At 32.6% G+C, this 12,101-nt stretch overlaps 1 protein-coding gene across 3 annotated transcripts in view; it reads right to left on the bottom strand.

Moving 5' to 3' along the window:
- The window catches only part of LOC102676594 (acetylcholine receptor subunit beta-like 2), a 3,484-nt gene extending 611 nt beyond the window's left edge, over positions 1-2,873 (bottom strand). The window contains exons 1-11 of one of the 3 annotated variants that reach the window (XM_006613599.2): positions 2,571-2,873; positions 2,262-2,419; positions 2,146-2,190; positions 1,977-2,086; positions 1,681-1,861; positions 1,381-1,537; positions 1,180-1,307; positions 930-1,105; positions 687-839; positions 500-624; positions 50-162 (exon numbers count right to left, since the gene is read on the bottom strand). In XM_006613599.2, the coding sequence (XP_006613662.1) occupies positions 50-162; positions 500-624; positions 687-839; positions 930-1,105; positions 1,180-1,307; positions 1,381-1,537; positions 1,681-1,861; positions 1,977-2,086; positions 2,146-2,190; positions 2,262-2,419; positions 2,571-2,622 (1,398 nt within the window). In that variant the 5' untranslated portion in view covers positions 2,623-2,873. Of the gene's footprint in view, positions 1-49; positions 163-499; positions 625-686; positions 840-929; positions 1,106-1,179; positions 1,308-1,380; positions 1,538-1,680; positions 1,862-1,976; positions 2,087-2,145; positions 2,191-2,261; positions 2,496-2,570 lie in introns of all 3 variants that reach the window. The other 2 variants (XM_006613600.2, XM_031509492.1) reach the window with 2 other exon arrangements.
- Between the last annotated feature and the right edge of the window lie 9,228 nt (positions 2,874-12,101).

Raw genomic sequence — 12,101 nt, forward strand, 5'->3', positions numbered from 1 at the left:
TATCAAAAGTAAAACATATGAATACTTAGACAATATGTATTCAACTTACTTCATTATCTTTGTCTGCATTTTTTATATGTTGAGCAATAAAACGCACACCTTTAAGAGCTGAGATAACATCCGGAGATAGATATCTTGGGACTGTATTTTCACTATCGGTGACTATAACAGTATTTTGTTGTTAGCATATATTTAAATATATGCTATTACATAACATTAGTTTATTTATGTAATGTGAGACGCCATTGTATAGAATATTGAATTATCGAATTATTTCGTTATTCTAATATGCGATTATTTATTTTTTTGTTGCCATGTAATTCTTTATATGTATTGTGTATTTTGTAAATTAAAAAATACTGTATATTCATAATATTCATGCGAGATTATTCAAATATCAATGCACTGATATAAATTTAATAAATAATTTTATTTTAATTTAAATTTAATAAATGATTTTATATGACATGATATATTATACATTAATCTAAATATTTACCTGATGCATGTGGAATATGTCGAGCATCATCTTCTCGTATATTTTTATATTGAGAGGTAACACTTTCAAATCCATCAGGACTTCCTTTCAATTCCAATGGATAATCACTAACGCTATCAGGAAAACTGTAATGTATATTTTTGAAATTTTTTCTATTTAAAAATTCGATAGATATTAAAATATTTACCTAAAATCTATTTCATTAGTATATCCGCTATCCATATATGTATCATCATATTCTGGAGTTGAATATGGTGTTCGACGCATCATTAAAATTCGCGGCATCCAATTTAAAAATACTTGTCTAACCCATGGCGACATATTATGTGTAGATGGAGATCTATATAATACAATTAAATATGATTTTAAATATTTTATAGATAAAATAATTAATATACAATATAAAATTGATAATATTATTTTAGATTACCGAAAATGGACATTTAAAACACATACAGTAATCCATATCGACAAAGTGACTAAAATCATAGTAAATAGTAAATATTTTCCTAAAAGTGGTATAGCCAGAGATGTTGGTGGAATAATTTCGGCTAATAATAAAAAAAATACTGTCAGTGAGAGAAGAATGGAAGAACATAATGATACCTATAGAAATTAAATATTTTAAATAAATTTATGGAATATCTATTTATTTGTCTATTACTTTTTATAATTCTTACTTTTTCACCTGAATCACTTGGTAGATAAAATACGAGTACTGTAAGGAATGTAATACCCACGCAAGGAATTATTAAATTAACCGTATAAAATAATGTTTTTCTTCGCATTGTAATATTAAAGGTGATATCTGTGTAAATAATTATTAAAATGCATTTATATTTTATAACATTAATATTATAATATTATAGCAATTTATTTACCAGAATAGGGTTCTGTACAACATGGATAATATTCTTCATTTCTCGATGCTGGTACTTCTAAAATGTCCCATTCTACTGATAAATAGAAATCGCTCAAATCTATTCCTTTTGCAACTAAATTGCTACCAGCTTCTTGTTTCATATGTTTTAAATCTACCTATTAATAAAAGTTTTTACAAAATATATTTTCAGTAAATAATATTAATTTTAATTATTTATTAATCTCTTAAACTAATTTATTTTTATTTGATTTTGATTAAAAAATATTCATTAATATAAATAATATTTTTGAATTATAACCTGAGCGCCATTGTAAGTCCATGAACCGAATTTCATAATACACGATTGTTCGTCGAATGGGAAATATTCTACATTAATTTCACAAGATGATTTATAAATTGCAGGCGGTTTCCAAGATACATCACCAGTATATTTTAATGTAGCTTTTGTCATAAGCGTTACTTCATAATTACCATCTGCACTATAAAATTATATTTCATTAATATTTATTTATATAAGTATGAATTTTCAAATTTTTTCTTTTATAATTTTATATATTGATTCATTAATAAATTATAGTATAAATTAAAATTTACTTATTATATAGGACAATATCTGGTAACCAAATATTTTCGGAAGGTACATATAGCATTTCCACGCCACCGTATTCTTCTGGATTCCATTTTAGTTTATAGTCATTCCATCTCTATAAATATATAAAATTTACAATGAATGAAACATATTTATTTCGATCATTAATTTTACCTGTTCTACCCAGACATTAGTGGTCATCACTTGATTTTTTAAATTCTGTAAATTTAAGCAATATTATTAATATTACTTTATCAAAAAAAAAAGAAAAAAATTGTATGATTTAATACCATTTCAATTAATTGTGATAATTTTAAACCGAGTTGAACTGTCAAGGTTTCGGTATTGTTCATAACAGGTCGTATAAGTCTATTATAATTCGATAATAAGTCATCGTAAAGTCTTTTTGTGTCAGGATTTGCTTCGAAAATTTTCAATCCAGCAACACCTAAATGAAATATAAATCTTTTCTGTCATTCTACTTTTTGTATAGAAAACAATCGAAGTAAATGACAAAATAATACCTAAAGTACAACAAAATTTTTAAAAGATTTAAATGATTCTCAAATATTTATGATGAAAAAAGATAAAATACTTACTGTATATAATATGAAGAGTATTAAAAAGAACACCGAGCGTCAATATTCGCATTTTAAACGAAACTATTTACAAATTTATATAGGATTGAGATGCAATGACCACTCCCAATAAAAATACGTTTATCTACGAATACTATATAGTAATTTTTAAGTATAAATTAATAAATATAAAAAAATTAATATTATAAATATTTATCTTACTTAAGTTGAACATAAATTGGGAATGCTATCAATAGAATAATCTGCATCTCACTGGACCAAAATCGATATCCGAAGTTAGCGCCATGACACTTGCTCCAACCTGCATTTCATTGTACTTTGTGTATTACAGATTCACATATCTGCGCATGCGTATTAATGACGCGCGCATATCTTTTTAAAATCGCATATATTTAGTACAATTAGTTAGTAGCAAATTCGTGTGCATTAGTGTACATATATTTTATCATTCAAATCTTTGTTTCTTTTAATTTTTACAGATTTTATATATATTTAATTTATATTTATATTCTTTCTTGTGTTTTTAGTGATAAATTAAACAAAATTATTAGTTTTTTACTTGTATATTTTAATTAAGTAACGAATATTAAATTGTTTGAACAGTTAAGGTTATATACGAGAAACTATTGGAAAATTGTAAGAATAATTTTTACATGTATAATATTTTTATATTATTTTTTTTCTAATAAAATTGCATAATCGTATGCATTGCTTCATTAAAAATATAATCTATCAATCATAATGTCGTATCTGAATTTTAACATAGATGGTTCCTTCTTATAATTTGTTACCGACATTTTATAAACCTTATTCATCAAGTAACGCACTCTATATGAGATTTCGCGAACATCTCGTTTGGATGCATTTTCAAGGCTCTAGAAAATTATTCTTAGATTATTTGTATGAAATGGTTAACAGTTTGCTGTAAAAATTATAAAAAAACTATTTTAAATGATATTTAGAAATCAGTGTAAAATTGATTGATAATAATTTTTTTTGTGATTATATGATAATCATTATATTTTGACTAAACTTAGTGCAATTAGAAGTGCATTTTCTTAATATATAATCGTATTTACTAAACATAATCTAAAGAATATTTGTTATAGTTTTTTTATAATTTATTTCATATAATTAATTATTAAATATGTTATCTATTAATATTTTTTAAAACTATTCTTAAACTATTCTATAAAAATTCATAATGATTATTTATAGATATTTAATACTTTGTAGATTGCTTATTGGTTATGTTCAATTAATATTCTCTAATAAGAAGATAATCAAAGATAATCTGCTTAATACAAAAAATTTATTATTTAAAAACAATGTGACTAAGCAATGTGAGATCAATGTGAGTAATATGTGATCTATAATAATATATAATAAATGTTGGAGATTTGGAATAATCCATTAAGTAAATGAGTTACAAAAAATTCAAAAAATTACAAAAATTCTAAAAAATAAGAAACATTAATAATAAAATTCTTGTTTCTTTGTTTAGTATTTCAAAGATTTATCCATATAGGATAAATCCTAAATATAGGATAAATTAAAGTAAAAAACTAATAAAAACTATTCGTTTTAGATGGTTATGGTTAGATGATCTAGAAAATATCGTAATTACGTCAAAGTAGTAAGTACGAAAAGTACTATGGCCATGTTTCAATGAAATTTACATTTAAAATAAAGATGTCTTTCTCAAAAATGATATCCGTGATGTAACAATCTTAGGAGGAAGAATCGATCTAAAACCATATAACAGCATACACGATTATCGATCAAGGATACGTAAACAGCCCGTAGTATAGTCGTGCACACGCTGTGACCAGGCCACTTAGCGTATGTTTGTTTAGTACCTTTTACGACTATATCGTCTGGGCATGTGTTAGATTACGAAGGAGCCAGTGTCTAGCGTATAGCTGAGGGTTGGATGGCATGGCGCCATACTTCGAGAGGGTCATTTATAACTGTTATCGTGAGACTTACTAGGCCACTTACTACCTCCGCTGTGTCTATTCTTCACCCTTCTTCTATTTTACAGAAAGAAACGTAAGTGCAAGATGCACCAATCCACCAAACCTATCGGTCATTCTATCACAGCTTTTTATTCGATTTCTCTATATTTTCCGCCAGAAGATAGTTTTTTAGTAATGATAGCTTTATAAAATTGATAGGTTTTCGAGGGATTTGTTTTATAGATTTGTCGAATTATAATTTGATAACATTTAAAAAAAAATTTTATAGTTTCTTTGATATTTCGTGTGTATTATTAATTTTTATATATTCTCGATGTTTGAAAGAATGTTTAAAAGAAAAAAATTTGTAGTCATTTTGATATTTTGTATTTTACAGTTAATTTTTTTATAAATAATCTATTTTTTTCTTGATGGACAAAAAATGGAATGAATTGAGACGACACATCGTGAATTATTGAACTAAAATAGAGTAATTTGTAAAAATATAGAATTAGAATTGTTAGTTGTATTTTATTTAGTTTTTCTTAAGTACAAAATCATCAACAATGATTTCATAGTTGAGAAACTATAGGAAAGTAGAGAAGATTATTTTATATAAAATATATAATTGTTGCCGGGCCAATTACAAACCCGTTTTCATTAGCTTTAGAACTTGTAACTGTAATAGCTGTGCATACGATCCTAATCCTTTGTTCTCGCAAAGCAACTTTGAGTGGTGAACTGACTGAACTTTGGACACATAATGCTTACAGTTGGTAATATGCTAGCATTACATAAACCTACGTGATAACTATGCGTAGGTAAATTTTCATCTTTAACATTGCTAAGTATAATTTCTGTCACAATATATATGTAAGTATATTCTCAACTTATATTTACTATAGAAATATATTAATTTTAACAAATAACATTTAATTTTAAATAATATATTTAAAATTATTTAGTAAGTTACATAGACAACGAAGATAAAACTGGTAACATCTATTGAAACTCTTCATGTTTATCGAACAATAAACGCACAATAGTCAATATCACTTTTGTGGTTATTCTGCAGATTATACTATTTACAGAATTTTATTTATTACAACACGTGAAACGAGAAAGCGTCGCGACATTGATGTTACAACTAACAGCTGGTCGTTATTGGGGACATTTCTCATCGCTTTTTTGTCTGTCACTTAGGGACGCAGCACTTAATTCTAATATGGAAATATGTCGTGCACTCCGCAAGCCGACGATTAATGCGAATAAATCGATTTTTGGCGTAGAGGTACGACGGTTGCCGCCAAATCCTGGAAGCTACGCCAAGTGGCGGAAACACGAGAATTCCATCTGGATTTACTAAGATCAGTGCCATTTAATGTGGGGCTCGATAAATCCCTTAAAAGCTGGTGGTCCGCAAGAAGACGGCGCATTACAATTTTCCAGAAAGGAGAGTGGCGAACGTCTAGAAGAGACGCAGACAAATCTGCAAATGCAAGGCTTCAGGTGCCAAATGCTTTCATCGTATAACGTGAGTAACTGCTATTCTTGTTTTCTATCGCAATCTATGCGAATCGCGAGAGCCATTCGAAAAAATACGTGTTCCATTTAAACTGATTGAAATAGTTTGTAAAATGGATTTTAATGAATACATTATACCTACATATGAATATATTTTGGATTGGATTAAAAATAATCCAAGGAAACTAAATATGAATTAAAAAAAAATATCTATATATTGATTTCAAAAATCTATAACAATATTTCAAATCTAACTAAATATCTTCGATATATTTATTATCCAATTTATTCTACACGTTTCTTCAATTAAAACTACTATTTTCAGAACGTATAATTTGCATCGAATCGTTCTGTGTTTGATTCAATCAAACAAGAGGATTCAATCAAAAGTTTTATGCGTAAATATAAAACAAGCTCTTTGCGACAATACCATGCAATTTATTTTTCACGAATATATTCGCGGAAGTCGCGCAATATCGGTGGAGAACCGAGACGATGGTACACGTTATCTCTGGTCAGGATCGTTCCCGTGCAACGTTAGTTAAACGTCGTTGCTTGCTTATGATTTCCATAATTCCGCGCACTTCGTCCGTGGCAGGCTCTAAAGAGCCAATATCGAGCAAAGTAGGTGTGTACTTTAATTACTAGAGATAATTACGTCGTCACCGGCTTCACTGAGGGATGGAGGTTTACTATGATAACAGAGTATCCAATATCCTGGTGAGTTACGAACCAAGCACGATGCAGTCTCGTGCATATGTATTCCGCACGTACGCACCCTAGATGTATTTACTATCGTATGCACGCCAGCACATGCCATCCGGTCGCGTTTGACCTCCATCCAGTTATTAATATAATTATCTTCCCGATTATTGTCTTACATTGCTACATTTAACTACGGACGTACGCATCTATTTCTCTACCTCTCCCTCCTCCTCCTCCTCCTCCTCTCTCTCTGAATTGGAAATTAGTTATATGTCTCGAAGCATATCATTGCGAAGATTAGTTAAATTTAACGATTTTATCCTTTCATTTTACACACATTCTATTTTCTTAATATAAGATAATATTTGCTCGAAGGAATTTTTTTAAATAACAAATTTATATTATATTTACATCATTCGTTATCTGAGGTGCTTCGATGAAAAATTTCGTACATCCACTTTATATCTAAAAACATGTATCGATCGAACATCTCGAACGCATACATCATAAACAGACACATCGACACATCGTAATTGTCCTGACTGGGAACACGATAGAGTCGACAAGGAAAATCGCAAGACGCGGGGGAGTAAGAATTGCGGCGGAGGGAATTTTCGGACGTGATATGGGGTCGTGCGAGTATTCCCGCATACGACGACGATAGGACGAAAGCCACGGGGGTAGCACGTCGGAATAATTTATTTAGCTCGAGCAATGTAATAATGGCGGGGTCGCGCCGAGTGCAAACTGCAGAACGCGTTCATTACTACTTTAGTCGAAAGTGTATGGTGTGGACAAACGGTTGGAATGAGGGGTTGTATCGGGAGAAAGAGAGAGAGAGAGGGAGATGAGGAAAGGGGGATGGAGCCACGCGGTATGGAGACACACACGTGTACGGTGGTTAACATCGTACCGGATCGGTATGAGTCGCAATGTGCGGTTTACCAGACGGCGATATTACCAACGTTAGATACACTGGTCGTCGGCCGGCCCCGAAGGGGGTGGACCATAATTTTCGATCCCTGTTAACCGTGTCCAACTATTTTTATTGCAACTCGGGAACGATCGTATCCGGCTACGCGTCTACGTAGCATATTTTTTTTTCAGCCAGGAATTTTTTTTCTATTCTTTCTTCCTTCCTCCCTCCTCCTTTTCCTCCTCCTCCTCCTTCTTTCTTTTTCTTTTGGAGGAAAAACCACGACGAATAGATCGAGCGGAGCGCAGTCGCAAGTGTTAGTTACCACGGGCGAAGGGTAGAACGTGGAAGAAATTATGTCCCCGGGGGACGTGTTTGAAAATTGGAAACGATCGACGCAAGCTGTAATGCCCGTCGAACTCGGTCTCACGTCGACCGATTCCGGATCAATTTATTTTTTGCGGGAATTAGTATCCGTCGTCGAGACAACCATCGTTTCTTCGTCCATGAAACGATATATTTTTAATCGTTTGCTTCTTTGCTCTTCGATTTCTTTGAACGATTTCTCGACATAATGTTCTCGGCATAAGCTTCTTACCCACGGAAAATGATCAATGTAGACGCAGATCAATGTTACGTGGATATAATTAATCTCGGTGGTTCTCAATTAATAAAGCGTATATCGCTTATATTGCACGTGTATTTAATATTTTTTGTTTTCTTTACTTAAGAGAGAAAGAGAGGAAATTATGCTAAAAGCTATTTAATGTAAATAAAATAAATTACAATAATTAGGAGGAATGCAAAAGAGTTTTTCTAAAACTCGTTTTAGAAACGTATCACGCAGATTGTTATAGTTATCAGGGTTTACATACATCTGGGTAGTGGAGATCGCGTTTCCGCGGGTTTACTCTCTAATCACATCCGGTTACTTAGAGCCGCGCTGTAATTCTTCGAGTGCGCGCGGTGCAATGGTCGAGCGGGACAAAAGGGTGAAACTGAAAAAATAGATTTATTTTTCTTTCCGTGGACTCCTCTGTCCTCCATAGATCTTCCCCTTTTATCCTTTCCATGGTATAGCCAGAAATACGGTCGGCTACCCGCGGGGGCCGCACTATTTATAACTTCGACTCATTTTCCCTCATTGCGCGGGAACAGCGGGATCCGGATAAATAATTGTTTTTAACCGAAGTTTTATTGTGCCTGTTTCTATAAACCGTGTACAAATTGCGCGACGTACAAAGACACGTATCGGTTAAAATGAATTTATGGAAAAATAGAGGAGGAGGAAAAAGAAGATATCGGAAACGTGTATTCGAAGAAATTTCATTTCTTAAAATGCTGTTGTTGAATTTGAGTTCGTAAATATTTTTTCGAACAGAAACAATCAAAATTAATTGCGTGACGTCTTAAATTATTACTTTGAATTATCTTAATATCCTTTAAGTTTAAAATTAAATTATCTTTAAATAATCTTAAAATGATTCTTGAATGGCGTTCGATTTCGATGAGACGAGTTTTAATAAATCCTAAATGTGTTTTCATATCGCTTTTAAATAATTCTAATAACTTTTTCATTCCAAAAACGTAAATCTATTTTCAAAATAACACTTTGATTATTTAAGTGATCTCTCTATATTTAATTTATTTGAATTAACTAAATATTATTCGCTTTTAAATGTCATAAGAATTCGATCTATTGGTAGTGCTCCTTGATCATTATTGCAGCTACATGTCGATGTTCCATAAAAAATAATGTCGAATGTCTGAAGCGGTTCGAACAGGATGGTACGGTATTAACGATGTAAACGATAATGTAGAACATTGTCCTGTGATTCTGTTTCACGTTCATTTGCATGGAGCTTAATGCGGGCGCCGATCGTTGTTTTACTGCAGACAATGAATTTCAAATCAATTTATGCAACTACGATCGCAACCTTCGTGTAACTCATTGACGCCTACCCATAAACCATCCACGTTTATCATCCTAATTACGCTAAGCGTAAATTTATTCCCGCGAATAATATTTATCATTTCCCTCCCTCTGAATTAACGTCATCTCTCTAAGTTCGTATTTTTCTATATTTATTACATTTTTCGTGAATCGTGAAACAGGGCAATTTATTTTTTATTATTCTAAAATCCTGTTCGATAATTCTATATACGTATACGTAGCGTGGCTTAGAAACGTTCATTAATCATTCATGACACTTTATCCTATCGCACTTCGATTCTTTTTTATTAATCAGATAATGGAATATATACACGAACGACTAGATTTTCACGATTAGCATAAACTGTTTTAAGAATATTAAAAATGAGAAAGTAATTAATTTTTTCTATCCTCATTGCAAGATATCTCAACAAATGCTCGTCATGTAATGTTATGTATCGATCGATGAATTTAACGATAATGATAATGATTCTTGCTAACATCATTAGCAACACTACTCATTTTTCAATCAATTTTCAAACTCCTCTCCTTTATGATATTTCCTCGATATTACTTAAAAACTTTCCAAACTAAAAACTCCACCGTTCTTGTTGCAGTTTGCTATTGAAATTCGAATAAAGCATAAATATTAACTCGACAAAACATCGCGTAAGCGGAATCTTTCGATCGAGACGAGAATTTTTTTTCACGATTGATACAAACGATCGTTAAATTGCACGAGTTAAGGGAACTTTTGGGATCGCGAATCAAACTTCTTGTTCACTTGTGTATAAACACATGCAGAAGCGTAACGTGATACGTGTAGCTTGGTTGATTCATGTGCCAAAGGGAAAGGAGCGAAAAGAAATAGCGAGAGAGGCAGGCCGGTAAGGAAGTGGCGCGCTCTACCGGAAGTGGATGAATTGGCTCAAAGGCGATATGGTCTGAAAGCTCGAAAGAGGAGGATCCGGCACTCAGGGCGACATAGATTATTCATGTAATTCTGCACTCACTTTGCCTAGCGATCGATCAGTCATGGAACGATGCTCATCTGAATAATGAAATTCGAGGATTTCTTGTGTCGATGACGCGACGCCGACGTCGGTCGAGCTCTGAGATTTTTCGAGTTAGCCCGGGATATCCTTCCGAATGCACAAGCCGGTGATCCGGGAAGAAGGATCCACTGCGTCCATTCGCTTTAAAGCCGACACGTTCTATGCAAAACGACGCTTAAGAGCGTTACGTTGGATGTAATATTTACCGTGAGAGGGTGAGAGAACATCACTGGGCTCCGGAGGGGAAAACAGGACACCGAGTCTCTCTGAGAATTTTCGAGTACTCGCTCGCTCGTTCTAAGATTATTCTCGAGTACGCAATTTCGTGGTTATTACCAAATTTTCTTTCTTTATTTTTTTTTTTAAAGATATTCGAGCTTCTCGAATTTTTACTGGATTATTTCTGGAAAATTCGTGACAATTTTTTAACGCATGAGAAAATATTGTTATACAGAGTATCTATCTAGAAACTTGCCTCATCGTGCACAGGATTTTTCGACAATTTTAACATTTGCAAGTATCGTGGGTTATTTTGCAATTAATTCTGTGATTTTGTCGCAGTGAGAATAACTTCATAATCCATATATAAAATAAATCCTTTATGATAATAAAATTATTTTTCTACTATACTTGTTAAGCTATTACAAGTATAAGCACAAAGTTTCCATCTCTAAATTTCATCACTTTTCATAATTCAATAATTCCTTTAATGAAGGAAAACGATGAAATATAAAAGAAAAAGTTATAAAAAATTTCCAGAAAAATCGACCAACAAAGGCAAACCTTCTTCCGCTCTTTAATATTTCAAAAATAGTTTCAGAATCGTGGCTCGTGTGTTCGAGCCGACTTGCAAATTTAACTTACATTAATCATTAATCACGATCCTCCCTCCCTCCCCCGTCTTTTAACGACACAGATATCGGTTATATGATGTACGACGACCGATTAATAAAAATTACTTGGAACGAGGACGTTTTTCACCTATTAGCGTTATCGTTAACCACCCTCAACCCCTTCCTCGCCCTTGATTTACGGGCTGCCAATAATTAAGCGCGATATTTTCCAACGACCTAGCCGTGCACCCGGGGATCGTAATAGCGATCTTTTCGAAAATCTTTTCTAAGGGATATAAATTATCATATCCCGTGGAAGTGATTCCCACGATCGATATGATGCGATATATATTGTCGCGTGGCATAAGCTTAGCGCGCGCCTCGATTTTTCTCTGATCGATAGAGAGGGTCGTTTACATATTAAACAGGGTGAATTTACGCGCGCCCTCACGACTTGATATCGCGATATACCAGTCACCTCGTAATTCGCACGCAGGTGTTTTTGATTCTTGCGGCTCGAATATGGTCTGCCCGTGTATTTTCCAACCCCTCGGCCGTGTGGGCACACGCTTACGGGCAACGCGACGACACCTATGCACACATCTAT

The sequence above is a fragment of the Apis dorsata genome, unplaced genomic scaffold, assembly GCF_000469605.1.
Source record: "Apis dorsata unplaced genomic scaffold, Apis dorsata 1.3 scaffold_157, whole genome shotgun sequence".
NCBI lineage: Eukaryota > Metazoa > Arthropoda > Insecta > Hymenoptera > Apidae > Apis > Apis dorsata.